Source organism: Zerene cesonia, chromosome Z, assembly GCF_012273895.1.
Source record: "Zerene cesonia ecotype Mississippi chromosome Z, Zerene_cesonia_1.1, whole genome shotgun sequence".
Taxonomy (NCBI): domain Eukaryota; kingdom Metazoa; phylum Arthropoda; class Insecta; order Lepidoptera; family Pieridae; genus Zerene; species Zerene cesonia.
Window position 1 is genome coordinate 7,473,073 of NC_052122.1, and position 18,591 is coordinate 7,491,663.

At 30.8% G+C, this 18,591-nt stretch overlaps 3 protein-coding genes across 7 annotated transcripts; 1 reads left to right on the forward strand and 2 right to left on the reverse strand.

Annotated features, from left to right (window-relative positions):
- Nucleotides 1-543: 543 nt before the first annotated feature.
- Nucleotides 544-6,332, reverse strand: LOC119835759 (atypical kinase COQ8B, mitochondrial). Of its 5 annotated transcripts, none has more exons than XM_038360743.1 (9): nt 6,231-6,332; nt 5,259-5,844; nt 4,783-4,999; nt 4,197-4,406; nt 3,788-3,903; nt 2,923-3,085; nt 2,433-2,635; nt 1,884-2,036; nt 544-1,344 (listed from the first exon to the last, which is right to left on the reverse strand). In XM_038360743.1, the coding sequence occupies exons 2-9, from the start codon at nt 5,835-5,837 to the stop codon at nt 1,057-1,059; spliced, it is 1,929 nt and encodes a 642-aa protein (XP_038216671.1). In that variant the 5' UTR covers nt 5,838-5,844; nt 6,231-6,332; the 3' UTR covers nt 544-1,056. The 5 variants fall into 5 exon arrangements, with proteins under 5 accessions (XP_038216671.1, XP_038216673.1, XP_038216670.1 ...); XM_038360745.1 differs by having other exon boundaries at nt 5,259-5,576; nt 6,133-6,326; XM_038360742.1 differs by having other exon boundaries at nt 6,133-6,326.
- Nucleotides 6,333-8,623: 2,291 nt separating this feature from the next.
- LOC119835648 (phosphatidylserine lipase ABHD16A) lies at nt 8,624-15,778 on the reverse strand. Its single transcript, XM_038360604.1, has 9 exons — nt 15,357-15,778; nt 13,474-13,527; nt 13,097-13,404; nt 12,868-13,028; nt 12,547-12,797; nt 12,291-12,455; nt 11,974-12,158; nt 11,716-11,908; nt 8,624-10,583 (listed from the first exon to the last, which is right to left on the reverse strand). Exons 1-9 carry the CDS (start codon nt 15,435-15,437, stop codon nt 10,485-10,487), a joined length of 1,497 nt encoding a protein of 498 aa, XP_038216532.1. The 5' UTR covers nt 15,438-15,778; the 3' UTR covers nt 8,624-10,484.
- A 1,013-nt stretch (nt 15,779-16,791) lies between these two features.
- On the forward strand, nt 16,792-17,743 carry LOC119835390 (peptidyl-prolyl cis-trans isomerase-like 1). Its single transcript, XM_038360144.1, has 2 exons — nt 16,792-17,123; nt 17,263-17,743. Exons 1-2 carry the CDS (start codon nt 17,053-17,055, stop codon nt 17,705-17,707), a joined length of 516 nt encoding a protein of 171 aa, XP_038216072.1. The 5' UTR covers nt 16,792-17,052; the 3' UTR covers nt 17,708-17,743.
- Nucleotides 17,744-18,591: the final 848 nt, after the last annotated feature.

Here is an 18,591-nt window from a genome sequence, read left to right on the forward strand (position 1 = left end):
AAACAGTAGAAAAATAAACAAAAATAAATATAAGATGAAAGTTTCCATGATTAAAATAGATGACGTGATTGCTCTTTTCAGATTTAATAACAAATAACCTAATAGGCTTATAACTTATACATTTTAATACAAACTGTACGCTCCGGCTCCACCCGGGTAGTCATTTATCGTAATTGAAATAATATTAACTAAGAGATCTTTTAACTTCGATCAAACTGCACACAGTGTGCAAATTTTAATAAAATCGGCTGAGAGGTTTAGGAGTCCATTTCGAACAGACAATGTGACATGTAATATATATATTAAAATTAAGCCTTGATTGAAAGAATGCTCGACACCGGTTTACTTACTGAAACTTATGAACCCAATGCCAAATTGTCTAGTGATATACAATATTTTGAGTAGTATTATTTGCTCACGAGTCTGAACTTACTAGCTCCTAAGAACTTCATATAATTTATATATAACTTCAATCAGTCAGTATGGCTCCTAAGTTCTTGCTATAAAACAAAAGAAATAAAGAATGGCTAATAAAAATCGTTATTCACACAACATTTTTATTTTGTTAATAATTCAACATTAATCTACAACACATTTACTTTTAGCCTATAATCTACATAGAAAAATGACAAAATATTTGTAATTGTATCGTATTTCATTAATAATGTTAATACTTATAAACAACCCTCTATAAGAACATATAAATAAATACAATATGTGAGGTAGCATGATTAATATTAAATTCAAATTTCATTTTTTTACACCTGGATCGTCCAGACAAATTTATTAGTAAAAGAAATGCGTAATTATGTTATAATCTAGTATAGCGCAAGGTTTCAAAAACAATGTTTCTAGAAACCTTCAATCTTTAAGTTATTAACTTTCTAAAAAAAACTATTGGTAAGTTGTCTATAATTAATAAGCACGCATTTACGATAACTTGTCTAAATTATATTTGTTATATTTGTTCGATTTGTTCGATTCAAAAATCCACCGTGAAAGCAAACATATTCCAGTGACTATTTCGTCGATTTTTGTGCTAAACTTTATCATCAATCAATGGAAGCCGTCGCTTTTATATTGCCTGTATATATCTTGGAACATTTCCCGGCAATTCATTTTGACTTTTAATTTAGAACAGAGTAGGAAAACGCCAGAGAGTTTACGATGCAACGAATATATTTCTTCTGGTGGCGGGCAAAGTCTGTGCGTGAGTATCGTCGGCACGAGGGATTGTATCCGCTTCGTGGTGCTCTGCGAGCCGAAGTCGAAGCCCTGCGAGCCCTCTCTGGTGAACACTTCCCCCATTATCATCACTGTGTCGATGTGAGTTTCTTCCATAAGCTGATATATGAAACATTATATTAGAATGAGAGATTTAACTAAAGGTAATTATAAGAATATTTGGTTAAATGGAAATATATGTTTTGTAAGTTTGCCTATTATATTTAATTTATTTTTTTAGATTTCGCTTATTTGTGATTAAAAACCAATAGTTTAGAAATACTAATCAAACGCGTTTCAATGATAGAATCAACCATATTGGCTCACTTGCTAAGTAATTAATTTAGTCCTGGCGATTCCATAATATAAATAAAATAAAATAATAAATAAAAAAGATAACTGTAATTATGGCAAATGACTAGCACTATACAAATTCACCGACACTTGTTATGTGTAAGTTTGAATTAAATCTGTCCATTTAAAGTAAGAAAGAATCGAGTCCTATGGAGTATGGACTCGATTACGATACGATATAGATTGAATTATATTACAGCACATCACAATCAAGGCACAAACCAACAAAACTACTTACTACTTAATAAACTACTTACTTTTCAAAAATATACTAATAGCAGTAAAACAAAATTAGGGTAACCCACCTTTGACTCATAGCCAGTTAAGATTTTCATGTCCCGCGACATGTGCAGTATAGCGTCACGGTCACCTTCTGATGCTGCGTTTATAATCTCAATGTATTGATCCATAAACTCCTTCGAGTATTCACGCGTCGCTCCGAAGTCCAATAAAACCACCTAAAATATGATATACATATACTATAAAGTTAGTGAAGGCATTGTTACGAAATTCACTATTTACTACCATTTCATTACAATCAGACTAAAAAATTAATAAACTATTTCATGAAAATAAAATTCTCACACGTTTCAATTCAAAAAAGCTTGAAATATTATTGAAAATCCCCATTCAGTCATTCATTCACTCACTCACATCCTACTTGAATTAGATGCCAATTTTTATTAAAAAAATCTCAAAGATTTTTAAGATTTATATGGTATATAATATTCGTTCGTCGACACATACGTACGTCGACTTGACATAGACAATGCAGAAAAATAAAATTCCTAACAAATAAATATTGTATCATCACTTGCAAAAAACACCCTTTACGTTTTTAAACTATATCTTACCTGTTTGGTATTAGTGTTATAAAAGAAGTTCGCCCAATTGGGATCCGTCTGCATGCAACGCAACACAAACATTTCGCGCAAGCAAAGCTGCATGATTTTATAAGCGATGTCGTATCTCGTTTCTTCATCAGCATCGAACAGCTTGTCTATGGGCTGGCCTTCTATTAACTCTGTGGTCATCACTTCAGGCGCGCATAAGTCGTCTATTATGTAAAAAAAATTGAGGAATTCTCTGTATTCAGTTCACCTACTTTTAAATATTAGTTTTTTCAATAACATACGAATTATGTATCACCAATAACATTTTATAATATATAACAAATATTAAGGCAATTTGGAAAGAAACACTTTCAAGTATGTCTATGTCTTGAATATTGAAATAAAAATATCCTTTTTACATAAACATAACCAACATTTTAAATACTTTATTATTCTTGCACCTTAATTGCTTCACAAGGCGACTTAATTAAAAAAAAACTCAAAATCTTACCAATAACTTCAGGAACGTAATACTCCGGGAAGGGTGCTAGAAGTTTCTTGAACTTTCTAGTACATTCCGCCTCTCGAATGTAATCCACTTCCCAAGCCAATTCCTTTTTAGCAACCTCTACAATATTGTCAATAAACATGCCCTTCGGGAATACATTCCATACCTGCAAAAAATCTTATGTTTAACTTATGTGTACTTGTGTAAAAATACAACTATATATATTTAGCTCTAAACGACATTTCAATTTTAGAGTATTTAAAATTTTAGGTGTGAATACAAAGAATTAAGAATGGACAACAGAGAATTTTTTAGAAATCAGGGACAGTTATTAGATTAAAATACCAAACCCCGGAGTAATGGAGAGAAGGGAGGGCCAGATTTATTTATATGTATTTCTTACAGCAATTAAAATATGTATATAGCAATAAGTATGTTAAATTTATCTTCTCATTTTAAAAAAACATTCCATAAAATTAAATCGCATCATTTGTGACATTTCACACAAATTTCACACAAACACACACATTTAAAATTTTATAAAGGATAGGAAAAGAAGCTTTTACACAAATCTTAATTTTAGACCTGTATGTAATTACATTGAAGTCTTACAAAAAAAAAAAGAAATAGCTAATGGTGTATAACAATAGTTCACTAACTAATTAACTTTATGCACAGTCTTAGAATTCTTAATGTATTTATTTAAAATGAAATTTATTTTTCAAAACTTCATTTCAAATAAAAAGCCTTGTGTGTATTATGTAATGAGTATATATGCTGTGAAATAAAATAAATAAATACCATAAAAAGTATATAGTGAAATATAATTGTTTTAAAATATTTATAATGTATAAAAGCCAGTCTGTACCTTAAGAACACCAACAAGATTGTCAATGTCACTATTAATTCCCTTTGCAACTCCCGGATACTGCACTTTCATAGCCACTTCTTGCCCGCTGTGTAGCACCGCTAAGTGCACTTGCCCTAATTAAATAAATCTTAATCAATACTGTCAGTTAGAGAATCCATTAGTGTACTTTATTTGAAGCTCGATATAAACAGATAGTAAAGATGGAAGACTGGTGGTCCTGATTTTAGGTATATTCAAGATTTATGTGAATTATTCTGCAGAATGTTATACATAGGCTGAAAATATTTTCTGTGTGGACATTCAAGGTAACAAACAATTTTACATTATTACTCACTATTGAATGGAACAGTTGTAATATTAATGCTATAATTACAATAAATGAATAGTGATTGTCTTCTCAACAAACCTATTGATGCAGCAGCAAATGGCTTTTCTTCAAAATATTGTACCCGGCTTCGCCAATCAGGACCGAGCTGTGAGGTCATCACTTTTTCCACTTGCCATGTGGGCATGAAGTCAGCTGACTGACGCACACGCTCAAATATTCGCTGCAAGTCCGATGGTATCATTGAGTCATCTTGTATGCTTAAGAGTTGGCCCAATTTCAGGGCAGCACCTGTTGAAATACATATGGTAAAGGTAGAATATTTTGTTTAGGTTCATTTGCTATGTTATAGCAGACACTCGTATAAGAGACGCACAACATTTGTATTTTGCTTAAATATGTATTTTATGTGAAACAAGCAAAAATCATATCTAAAGTAACAAAAGAGAAATTTAAACAAATATAAGGTAGGATGAAGTTTGGAGAAAATATTAAACTCATTAAATAAGGTCCTTTGTTTTTTTCTATAAACAAGAAACATTATGTCATACATATTGATAATAACAAGAAAAAAATACTTTTTTGGTAATTAGCCTGTAAGTTTAAGCTTTGACCATCTATCTATTAGCCAATACAATTGCAGTGAAATTTTATATATATTACTTGCCTCTCACTTTACAAAGTGTGTCTACTATCCTTTCAGCATTGGCTGGTGAAAGGAATGCATTGCTTGTATCATCTGGTTTCCCTGTCACAGACTGTAGGGTATTCCTGGCATACTGTGCCACTGTTCCAACTCCCAAGCCGGCGGCTAATGAACCAAACGAAATCATTCTGCCAATACGTGATGATGGGACTACTCTTGGTTTGGAACTTGCACTCAACTGTGAAAGAAACAATTACGAAAATGTAATAACAAATCTGTGTTTTTTCTGTACAAATACAAATATGTTAAATGGTTACATTAATATTATAATTTAATTAAAAAATTATTCAGATAAAATTTCAAATCCTTACTTTAATATACAATGCATTTGTTTGAGAATTGTAAAATTTTCTATGGTTACTTTAGTCAATAACGGCTAGCGTCTTTATGCCCACTTTTCAAGTATTTGTAAGCTATGAAATAGTATAAATACCTACTGATACTTTTAACTTCTTCTTTACAATTGGCTTAGCTGCTGGTGATGATTTACTCTGCTCAATATTAATTGCTGTTACTTTTTCTACTGGATCTGATACATGTTCTAATACCTTAGGAGTTACAATAGGATTCACTTTAAGTCTCTCTGCTTGGAATTTCAACTTTTCCAAAGGCACAACAATTTCATTGGAAGATATGGACACAGAGGCATTAGATTGTGCCTGTGACTTTTTTAAACTTTCAAATGTTTTGTCAAATTCTTTATTTAGCTGTTCAATCTCATCTTGCAGTTGTGCATCCATTGTCTGTTTTTCCACCTTGGTATTGAAATTGGGTACATGCATTAGAGCATACTGCCTAAGACCATGTACCACAACCATAGCTCTTTCAAGCACATCCTTAGGCGTTTCAGGTAATGCCTTGTTTGTAAAGGTGTTAGAAGGACAATTTTGGATAAGCGGTTTAAAGCTCGAGTTATTCCATATTAGTCTAGTGCTCTCTTGTTGTAATTTAATACTAGCCTCCACAACTTGACGAAGACCCCTCACTACACCTATGAAGTCGTTAATATGTGACATTATAACCCTGAAAGTTAAATGAAATGTACAGAAAAATTATGGGTTAATATTTAATAAATAAAGTATATACGAAGCTCGAAGTTGTGTAATCTTCAAGGTTATTTATTATTTCAAAGTTAATGGTAAAATATTGCATAACATTTTATTGAAATTGCACATTATAAACATAATATAAATGAAAAATGAATATGTAGGTAGACAGGTAGTATATTAGTATGTGTTGGATGAAAAACATTCACTTTTTAAAATTTAATTGTTATAATTGCTTGATAAGTTAAAGAAAGTTCTTTCTTACAGTGATTGTAAATAAGAATGTAATTGTAGCGTTTAATGGTATTTTCTTTCATATAAAACTTCAATAATCACAACCAATTATCACAATTCACCGCATACGATAAAAAGTAAAATTTAAAAACACAAACTCAAATCTCAAATCTGAATTCTGAAATTACAATCCCCATTTCTCATCCATCATTCATGTCAATTCAAAGTTAGAATTTCAAACCTCATGTGACATATCTGATGTCACTATTTGACACCATATTACAGAATGTCAATAATCAATGTAACTATATTTTATTATTTTGTTATTTTTTTGCCTGATATTCCCCTCATATCGTAATTTTTGCCTAATTTTTAAAGTAATGATCTCGTGTCAAAACATGTTTTTTTTTTCAGTTTATGTTTAGTTTCTTGTTCGTTGAATGATTTTTCTTAGAATACGCAGAATTTTTCATTAAACATTACGACGTTTTTTCGATATTAAACTACTCTTTGGGTTATAGAGTGTGTAAAAGGTGTAAAAAACCTAAAGGTGAGTTCTCATCCTACTTCAAGAAAAATTACTTTTTCCTGACTGTTATATTTGACTTTTGAATATTGTCATCCTGGAGATCGGCCTAATCGATAAGTTTCTAAAAAGTCCAAGTATCGTCAACTTGCCATAAACATCATTTGAGTGTGAGTGATTGAGGATCACGTCATTACCTAACAATAAAAAATAAATTTCTAAAAATGTCTACACAACTGCCTTATAATACACTAGCGGTTCGTCCCGGCTTCGATAAAAGGGTTATCAATAGTGAAAGATTTTTTTACTATTAAAAGTAGTTCCTGAGATTAGCGCATTCAACCAAACAAGCTAAATCGACAGCTTAATAATATTAGTATACATTACATTCTATATACTTTTTGTTCGCCATAGTCTGTCATATAAGCAATGTATCAATCAATCTGTTAGGTCTGCACATATTTTATTTTACAACGGCGGGAGAACATTGCAATGGCCGTAAAAGATTTTCAGATGCATGGTTTTCATCCGAGTCGAGAAGGATAGCAACAACTGAGGCCGTGTGTCTCGTTCTGTCTTGACGTTGGCCCTTAATATGCAGATTTTTTTTGGTTTAAGAGGCAATTTACATAGTGATGTAAGACATAGTGTTTTGGCAAAATAAAGATGTTGTTTTATTATTTATTATCTTGCCAGCATATAATAAAGAGTATATGCTACTACAAACTGTGGTGCCAAAAAAAAACAAAATATTTAGGTCTGATATAATTCATTTGAAATATTGTACTTTATTATATATATTTTTTTAATTTTGAAAGCATAAAATATTACCACAGCTATCTTTTACATTTTCATGAAAAATAACGAAATATAAATCAACTGGCCATTTCTTTTTTATGTTTCTTACCTCAGATCTTAGGTCTGGGTGAATCGATTTTGATGGTTCTTCTTTTATATTAAGGCTGGTGTCTTCTGTGTGGTCTCATTTAGATTTGACTATTGGAAGGCGGTTTACTTTATTGTTAAAAATAATTGTACTGAGTAAAGATGTAGTTCTATAAATTTTCTTATCGGTTTAGTAGTATCCGAATTAAATCGTAACAAACAAACTAATAATGTTAACCTCTTGCAAGATAAAAACAAAACCTGCACAACCACTCATTTTGAACTCTATTTTTTACTCTTTTTTTACGTAAAGCGATATACGATGACTAGACCAAGTACATTAACCACGTAACTCCACGTCATTCGAAACAGTTTATATTGCTTAAAAAAAACAATGATAAATACTGTATGTATATTATAAGTGTATATTTGACTGGATACCAATTTATTAATGCTCATTTAAACTGCTTGTAACTTGAGAAAAAGTATTCTAATAATTTTTGTTACTAAAATAATAATCATTTTGAACTAAATATTTTCTTACTGCAAAATCCTACCAATATTATAAATGTGAAAGTTTGTAAGGATGTGTGAGTGTTTGTTGCGCAAAAACTACTGAACCGATTGCAATGAAATTTGGTACGTAGATAGCTGGACAACTGGAATAACATATAAACAACTCTTTATATAGATATTCTTACGGGATACGGACTTACGCGGGTGAAACCGCGGGGCGCAGCTAGTAAGTAATACTTTACTAGGCTAGCTGTTCGTCCCGGCTTTAAACCGTGGTACACATATAGCCTATGATACTTGGCGAACTTGCAGCTTTTAATGGTGAAACGATTTTAGAAATCGGTCCAGTGATTTTGTACGAAAACGTTACAAATACAAAAATACAATATTTCCTCTACAATATTACTTTAGATATATAACACTCTACCTAGTTACATGACGATAATAATACTTATAAAATAAATCGATTATATTTGACTATTAATTTCATTGTACACAAATTATAAGATTAACATGTAAATCGTACAATTTAGGGCATTACCGCATAACGAAATACTTAATTAGACAATAGAAAGTTAATTAATATTCAACAATGTTTAGTAATTTCATTTATTTGTATCCAGGTTACAAAGTTAAATAATGGGTTTCAGATAAGTAAGATGATAAGGATGAAAAATGTAGCGTTACGTATTGTATTATTGGTAACCATAGATATATTGTGACGTACAGCATGGGAGGGGAGTACTATTGTGCCTATATTTGGGTTAATAAATGGTTTTTGGGAACAAAGAAACAATAATCCGAAAGCAAAAAATGATCCCATTATTTTATTGATGACTCCAAACTCTTTTCTGCATTTCTTGTCAATATATAAAAATCAATTTAAATACGTTTCAAGAATTTTTACACTTCGTAGAATATTTTTTTTATTAATTTTTACTTACGTTTGGAAAACATGTCACAGGTATACGGTTTCGTGAGTCTTTATAAAATTGTACCTGTACGCCCCGGCTTCGCTCGTGGTCAATATCACACATAATATCCAACGGTGAAAGAACCTTTGCAATTAGTCAAGAAGTTCCCGAGACTCTTCAACTTTATTTTGTTAGTATAAATTATAGAATTATAGATAGATTATAATAAGATTTGAAGCTAGTAAGGTATTTTATTTCAGCTATATAAATTTATTATTAAAACATGTGATACGACAATTTATCTTGGAAAATACATTATACCTCTTCTTTTTGTCAGTTAGTTAGTAGTATAAGTTAAACCACAGATAACATAATATTTTACGTTAAAATGTTCTATACTTAAATCTACACCTAGCGACCCGCTCTCGCTTCGCCGAGCGTTAAATGGGGAATCTACATCAACAAAAAAATACGTTTCTCTTTAAAACTACTTGAAATTGCGAAAAGTGCAGAAAGCATATTTTCTTTGAACTTAGAAAGTATTTTAAAGTAAGATTGATCATCGGACAAAGACAAACATCCCTCACTGTAAAAATTATATTTAAAATTCGTTCTTTTAGATAGAAATATGCTTACTATATGTTATGGTCATAGTGCAAGAAAAGATTGGGCTATCAATCAAAAACGCATATTTGGGAACATGCAAATATTTATAAAATAATATAATCCTGTTATTTATTACTAGTCATATTCCAAATGGGATGGATGGTGGATATTCCAAAACATTCACTGCGTCTGCACTAAAAAAACTTACATATAAAAATGTTTATTTCCATAGATAAGAATACCTTTCCAATATCAACCGACAAGGATATCATATAAAATGCTAATAAAATGTTAATATACCTATATGAATAGATACATTTGCTTTCGGCAATAGGGAGCTACATTTCATCTGGTTATACATTTTTGTATAAATAATTAACATTAAACATTGATCTAACATTAAAAACTACCAGATAAAATATATTTGTGTCAACTATTATAAGCGAACTTTTGTATAAAGACAATTGAATATATTGATAATTTAAATACTACTTTAGAATATTAATTAATTAATATGTTCTGTAATCGCATTGCAACGATACGATAATTTTTTAAATATCTACATTGTAGGAAAATAGAATTCGCATTAGCTGGTGCTTTGTTAATAAGCTACAAAGTTATAAATTACATAAAAATACTAACATGAAATTACATACATACAAAAATTCATTATACATACAGTATACCCAACTGTACACCTTCGACCTACGCCATATAATCCTATAATTAAATAATTTATTAATCGTCATTCAAGACAAGCATTTAAAATTATATTATGAGAAGTTCATTTCACACAATTAGTTATTTCCGGTCACATTTCTGTCACACAACACTTCACTGCTTCCCATCAAAATAATTATTATTGTCTCTCTTCAACTTTCCGATATTGTAAAAGCTGACAGAAATACTGTGACTTCTAGAAATGTGAATTATGAGCTAGTTCTTTAAATGTATAGTTTTCATAATATCAGCGAACTGAGCTTCTGGGAGGGGAGCGCAATGTGTCGATTGGAAATCGCGCATATACTTGACAATCTGTAAATGAGGGTTGAACTGGGATTAAACATTAGAAAAACATACTTCATATTACTGATAAATTACGTAGCTCTCTACAGATTTAAAAAGCGTTTAAGCAATTTTTAATGTATGCTATAAAAGATAGACAAAAATAAAAACATCCTTCAACATAAGCGTGGTTAGATTTATGGCGATGTAACTGTGCAAACGTTTTATTCAATTTACGGGTGCATGATGCATGTCACGACTGACAAATTATATTAAGTGATAAATCACTCTGCAGCGTCCAATAACAATGCAACCCATTACACAAATACTCTTTGATATATAGTGCATCTTATAAACCTCTGTCCTTAACTATTTTTAAGAGACTGACAAATCCTACTAATATTATAAATGCGAAAGTTTATAAGGATGTGTGTATGTTTGTTACTCTTTCACGCATAAACTACTGAACCGATTGCAATGAAATTTGGTACGTAGATAGCTGGACAACTGGATAACATATAGGCCACTTTTTATCTTTTAGATATTACTACGGCATACAGACTTACGCGGGTGAAACCGCGGGGCGCAACTAGTCTTTTTATATTGTTTGTAAACATTGAAAGAATGACTTCGATTCCCGGAAGTGGCAAGAAAATTATCGAAAATCTTTAAATGCATTCTGCTTCTTTATAAAATTAAAGTATTTAAGCACAGCACATAAACAATTTCCACCTTGCATATATTGACAAAACTTACTGCTAATGTGTCATATTATAAACGTACTAGCTGCACACCCCGGCTCCGCCCGGGCTGTCATTTATCGTAATTAAAATTATTTAAACTATCATATCTCTCAAGTTGGATCGAACTGCACATGGTGTGTGAATTTTATTATAATCGGTTAAGTGGTTTAGGAGTCCATTGAGGACAAACATGGTGACACGAGATTTATATATATTAAGATTATCAATATTCAGTCTTTACGTACTATATTCAGATTTTCAATTCTAATTGAATTAAATACAACCTTTAATCGACTCATTACTACTGCTGAAGTGTTCCAATGTTTGCTTTTCACACATACTTCATATACAGAGTATATGAAATATGTTTGCAAGGCAACAAATCATCTAAAATGTATAACAAAAACTATAGTCATTACCAATTGGAGCGCACGTCGATTGGTCTCTGATAATTCTTGTTGGTCAATAGTGGCCCGCTGCGCTTCTGTCATTACAACATATCGCTCCAAAGCCTCTCGCAAAGAGTTATCCTCACTGAACCACGGTGGATAACGAGATTGCAGCAGTTTCATTAGAAGATTGTTCCCACAGTTAGTGCCGAGCTGACCTTGCCTAAGTTAAACAATTATTTGTAGTAATTATGAAAATTAATGAATATAAATATTTTTTAAATTTACCTCAAGCATATGACTTCGTCTTCAGTTCGTCGAATAATTTGCACGGGCCCCTTGAATTGAATCAAAAACTCCCCAACATTCAAGTCCACATACGACCGTACCACTTCTTTGACGAGCAAAGCCCAAGATTTCGGCATTTGATTTTGGGCAAGAGGTAGTAAATCGTCAAAAGTCGCATCCAGAACCTGAATGAATATTGTATGTTGCATTAAATGCACTTTGCACCTGACTATATGCGTATAATAAATAAAATGATGATGATGCGCATAATATTTTAAATTAAAAAGTAATTTGATAGTAGGTAATATTGTTATTACCAATGAATTAATCTCTGGATAGTTAAGAGCTGCCCAAGAAGCAGAATATCCACCAATACTCCATCCATAGATAACAATATTCTCAATAGGAAACTTGAGTTCAGTAATCGCGTACTGGATGACGGCGTCAATCGAGTTCTGTTCCTGATTTGGAAACGGCATACCCTGTAAGATATTAATGGGTTAAAACTTAAGAACTAAGACAGTGCTCTTATATTGACTTAGAAAGTGCACTTATATTGTAAACATAGCATACAGTGCTCCCAGCAAATCCAGGATGATTCCAGCCCAAAGCGGAATAGCCCGCTTTAATTGGGGTCGTAATTATTCCAATCTCATAGAATCCAGAGTTTCCTTCACAACATATAACCAGAATTTTTCCATTTGTATGCGCTCGATTTTCAACAAAGATTGTGTCAATACAATTAGCATCCGACGTTAAGATTTTCGCGCGTTTTCCATTATATGTTTCAACCAGTTGTGTCCGTCCTTCAATCAAAGGCATCCCTGACAAGTCAATAGAAGAATTAAATCCATTATTCGAATGAGTTTTAATTAATATGAGGTGCATACTTACAAAGCAAATTTTGGATGAGGCCTAGAGTTCCAGGGTAAATCAGACGCAAGGCAAAAGTATGAACTGCTATAAATGCAATTACTTGCAATGGTATTCTTTGGTAAATTGGTAAATTTCTATTAGAGCACTTGTTGAAAGGAAAGTTTTCAAACCATGAGGAGCTGAAAATACAAGGTCAATAAATATTCATGTATTATATTGAATATAAAAAAAAAATTATATAAAATACCTTGATTTTGCTGGCATTGCAAATGAAACAGGCCAAGCAGAAAATTCAAAATCGTATTTGCGTATTGAGGTCATGTACGCTTTATGATTTGTCTTTGGGCTAGTGATGGCATTAAGAAAGTCTGTATATTGAGAATTAAATGCACGGCCAATTGCTCTCATAAAGAACGAAATTGCCATAAGACATCCAATTCCAGTAAAGAATTTACTTAAGAATACTGTTTCATCCCAAGAAAAGAAACCTCTTCTGTATATATATGTACACATAAACGGTGATGTGTAGCCAGCCACTGTGAATATGCTTTGGGCCTGTAAATTGTAAAGGTTATATACATCAAACAGTAAGAAACAATCACCAAAACATATGATAATACCTACTGTAGAAATTATTTTGTCCCCAAATTTTTCTAATTGTTTCGGCTTGTACAAATTCTGTAAATAAAATATTTTGATGTGAGGTGGTGATTTTTTTTTGTTTTCACTCTTATATGTTAGTTACATTATGAGGGAAATGAAATAAAATTTGGTATTAAAAGCTAAAAAAATTGCATTAATTAAAAGTATTCATTTGTATATTACAAAAATATAAAGGTGCAGTTTTTTTTTTTTTTTTTTCAATTATAGAAATGTTCATATATGCATCCCTTTAACCACAAATTAGTATATTCCATAGGGCTTTACTATTTACTACAACAAGCTTTTTAAACTCAGTTTCATCTTAAAGTATGTAAATGCAAGGTAGTTAGTTTTTCCCATTTATGGGAAAGTTCTTTCCTTTAAGAAGTTTGAACTTAATTAGGACTAAAAAAGATTTAAATATATCAATTTATTATAATTATATCACATACAACTTTATTGCTTTTATATAATTGTTTAGTATATAGTAAGCAATAATTAATAAGTTATAAACTTATTAAGTACACTTTTTATTTTTTTTATTGTAATATACAAATTATTTGAAAAAAAAGTAAGAATCACTGCCGCCCAGTCTTTAAAATGAATAACCTGTGAAAGTCAAATATCAAACCGGGAGGGTAGGGAGGCACTAAACATTATGAGTTACGCAGTTTTCAACTTGTGTTGGGTTTACTTAGGCAGATTTTTATTTTGGATAAATAAGTAACTATTGATATTGATAAATAGTACCAAAGGTGAAATATACAATTATGTTTAAGAAGAGAGATTACAATTGAGATATTTCGATAGAAATAGGAAACATATGTAAGGGATCAAAACGGACTCGGTATAAGTTTGACTGGACAAGTTATATTATGTTAAATGTAATGTTAACTCCAAATATTCCCATTATTCCCATATTGTCATATTATTGATAGTACCTGGATGACCTGATGATGGTATTTTTTTTTTTTTTGTTTTATTATAAATTGTGTTTTTTGGAAATTATATTTAAGTATGAGCAGTGATAGTTGTATGAATTGTTTTGTAACTATATGTTTATTATTTAGTATTACAGGATCTTGTAGATCTCTGCTGTTTTACCCTCTTTTTTAATAAATAGGGTTACATCAGCTTTTTATATTCACCTATATTGGCATAAGCCAATGGTACATAAGTTGAACCTATTGATAACAATAGGTTCAACTTATGTACCATTGTCTTCATTTGTATCTGTGTGCCATTATGACAAAATGATATTACTTAAACAGAAATAAAATATCTCCAAAATTTCATGCTATTAACAAATGTAATAATAATATAAAAAGCCATATTCATATCATATTTAACACCTTTTGTTGCTCATAAGCAATATAAGAATGTTTAAGTTGAGAAATATAAAACCCAAAATTAAAACTGGTTAAGACCAAGCAATACATATGATTTCTATTACATGAACAGAATCATATGAAAAAGGTCCAGCCACAAAACAATTCTCTCCGTTTAGGCTTAACAGGGTATTATAGTGTTTTATAGGACTTCTAGGAATTTTTCGAAAATACCATTATTTATTGCACAAGCTTAATTTGTTACTCAATAAAAATTCAAATAGATTTATAACCTGTGATTTTTGTATAAAATTATATATATTATACCTTTTTTATTTGCATATGCATTCTCTTTGCGCAACGTTTATTAAAAAACATAGGTAAAAAACAGACGAAAAATCTTGAGAATTGAGATAAATTATTTAAGTCCCCACGCCATAGTTAGCTCTGTTTCTAATACTCTGACCCAAGTATTATATATTATTAATTATTATTCTTTGGGTTTAACATTACGATTAAATTTAAACATTAACTCACATCCTTTTCTCCATCTCCGTAAATTTTGTACAGCCGTGGCGAATACAAACACTGCCATATTAGTTTCAACATTTTTGCCATTAAAATTAAAAAAAATATAGGTTTTAAATTAATTACGCTAATTATATTTCTAACAAAGTTATGAAATGATATTAAAAGCAATATTCCGAAGAAACAATTAAATATGAAAATCAGTCGGAGTATATGGAATGTAAATCGTATGTCATTGATTTTACGTTGGACATTAATATTTATCGTGATATGAGATAATTAAGAAATTTTTAAAGCAACACGAAAAACAAGTTTTGCTGTTTTTATAATTCTCAATTAATTAATTTATCTGGACATTACTTCAGCACTTATATATAGCCAAGCAATCCCGATTTATTATACTACTCTTTGCAAGCAACTGTGATATAGATTACCACAGATTAGCGAATAATTATGAGCTGTCAATCCACAGAAACAGATTCATAAATATATACTACTGTCTATCAGTAAATAGATACATGTATTATCTATGCTTTTTTCCGTTGTGCCTTTATAAGCATATTTGTTGTAGATACTTACGTGTGGTAAAGAGCTTAACCCATTATTGATACGACAAATTTTTCAACAACCGCTTGAAGTAATCATTTGGTGTATTTAATACGTGCTGTGGTGTAAAAATATTTAGACATCAAACTCAAATATTTATTAATATTGAATTAGACTTCTTAAAGTAGCATTTTTGAATTTTCACATATGTTTTTATAACACATTTTTTAACATTTACCACAGGTTTCTAGTTCACCAGTTTCTACAGAGAATATCCGGCCTGAAGAGCTCCTAAAAAACATAATGTATAAATTACAATATTATTTTCTACTAGCTGATGCAAACTACTTTGTTCGCATGAACGTGAACAAACTGGAGGCCTTCAAGAAAATTATGTTTATGGTATAAAGATTTAATATTAAATACATTTCAACAACAAATGTTCCACATCTTGATTATTATAAATCATTAGAAAATTTCCATCAGACTGACATCTTTTGCTAAGTCATCGTTACTATTTATGTAATAGTATATCTGGGCTCTTGGAGTTCCATATCAGCAGAAAACGATCATAACAATTTTTGTCTTGATTTCTATATCTCGTATAGTTCAGATGGTCTGTAGTGTTGTTGTAAATTTATTCGTGCTCTATTGCTATTTAAGCCCCTTTCGATTATTGTTTTTTTTACACCTTTTATAATATGTATATATTACGTTAAAAAATCTTTTTTGAAATTATGTTACATATTTCTATAATTACATTACGCAGTTTAATACTGAGATTACTGAGAGACAGTTTACTGTATGAAGCTCTCTTTCAGTAATAAAATGCTAATCTGTGGTTACTGTCACTCGACTGAGGACAATTGACAGTGCACTCAGCTCTGACTAGTGTAGAGCTCAATTAAATTGAGCTCAAGACACAAGTTGCCTTCTACATTTCATATAGCACTCATTTGCGCGGCTTGATAATATTATTAACTAACGCGAAGTTTTGCATAGCATACCTACAATATAATTAAAAATAGGGGACTCATCTCTTTAATACAATATAAAAATTATTTGTACAAGTCTTTAAAAATTACTTAAAAACAAAACGTTCAGTACATAGCTTTATGGGAGAAAATATTTTTGTGAATAAGCTATCTCAGTAATAATCATGCTAGGGTATACTAACGCAGGAATACCAGACAAATCTTGGCAACCTCCAGTCGCCATTTTAGAGACAACGTGAGTATTTATCAGTAAATCAATTTCATACATTAACATTCGTTCTAATAATTACTTTTAACACTATACGTAAAATTTACGACAAAACGACGTGAAGGTCTGAATATTTGTAAAGTAAACTTCATATTTTATATTTCAGAATGGGGACTATTATTTTAGAAATGTACTGGAAACACACACCATTGACTTGCAGAAATTTTATGGAATTAGTAAGAAGAGGTTATTATAACAATACAAAATTTCATAGAATAATTAGAGATTTTATGATACAAGGAGGTGACCCGACAGGTACAGGAAAGGGTGGACAATCAATTTACGGGCCCCAGTTTAATGATGAAATAACCCTTGATTTGAAGCACACAGGAGCTGGAATCTTGTCTATGGCCAATGCAGGACCCAATACAAACGGATCTCAATTTTTTATTACCTTAGCCCCAACACAATGGCTGGATGGGAAACATACGATTTTTGGCCGAGTCCAAAGTGGTATGTCTGTTGTAAAGAGAATTGGACTAGTAGAATGTGATAAAAATGATTCACCAGTGGATGATGTTAAAATAGAAAAGGCATATATTCCAAAATAGTTTTTGTACAACTTTGAAAATAAATAATGCACTAAGTTCTAATGTTTTATTCATTGTTTTTAAAATTATATCAATATGATTTAATTTGATATCAATGAATGTGAGATGAATGATGAATGAATTAAAGTAAAACAATTATATAAATTTTTGTTACTTAACAGTACTGTGAAAATGATAAAAATTTTATTAACTTATTCAATTTTAAACTTAATTAACACATTTAATATTAAATTCATTTCAATTTAATTTATGGCCCTTAATGTATTTTATGGTTAATTTGATATTATAATACATATTTTAATTGTATGTAAGAATGACAAGGAATTCATCTTTTTTACAAGAATGCTAAGCTACATTTATTATAATACAATACAATATTATGCAACAAAAACTGAAATCTTGTGTGAATGCCGCAACCGAGTATTAGACCTGTATAATTTATGAGAATATTAGTAGCGCGTAGGTATACAACATAGATGGCTGTAGTATTGTAAAGTTGATGGAAATAAAAGATACGAAATTGATAAAAATATAGGCTGTACTTATTTGTCAATGGGGCCTCCAAACCCAAACTTACTTTTAAATAGGTACAAAATATGTTTTATATTTGATTACTTAACTTGCAGCCATTTGGAGGCCCCCCAGGACCAGATTCACGAGCGTGCCGCGGTAGCGGGCGTCAAGTAGAAGTATTTAATCAGTCAGAAACCATAATTCCTTCAATATTTAGGATGCAAAACGCTTAATTCGATTACACTTTCCTAAATTCTCATCTCTCAAGTCTACTGCTTAGTGCTTGAGTTTAAGTGTTCTAACTTCCGCAATCTGTGATAATTATTTATCTATGGATTAGTCCGTTATTGGTGATTCAACCCGCTTTTAAA

Coding starts and splice junctions, on each gene's coding strand:
- LOC119835759 (XM_038360743.1), bottom strand. CDS start 5,837: ATGTCACATATTAACGACTTCATAGGTGTAGTGAGGGGTCTTCGTCAA. Junction 3,904..4,196: donor ATTTGCTGCTGCATCAATAG/GTTTGTTGAGAA, acceptor TTATTTAATTAG/GGCAAGTGCACTTAGCGGTG. Junction 2,037..2,432: donor ATAACACTAATACCAAACAG/GTAAGATATAGT, acceptor ATCATATTTTAG/GTGGTTTTATTGGACTTCGG.
- LOC119835648 (XM_038360604.1), bottom strand. CDS start 15,437: ATGGCAAAAATGTTGAAACTAATATGGCAGTGTTTGTATTCGCCACGG. Junction 13,528..15,356: donor ACGGAGATGGAGAAAAGGAT/GTGAGTTAATGT, acceptor TTTTATTTACAG/AATTTGTACAAGCCGAAACA. Junction 12,159..12,290: donor ATCCAGAGATTAATTCATTG/GTAATAACAATA, acceptor ATATTCATTCAG/GTTCTGGATGCGACTTTTGA.
- LOC119835390 (XM_038360144.1), top strand. CDS start 17,053: ATGCTAGGGTATACTAACGCAGGAATACCAGACAAATCTTGGCAACCT. Junction 17,124..17,262: donor GTCGCCATTTTAGAGACAAC/GTGAGTATTTAT, acceptor TTTATATTTCAG/AATGGGGACTATTATTTTAG.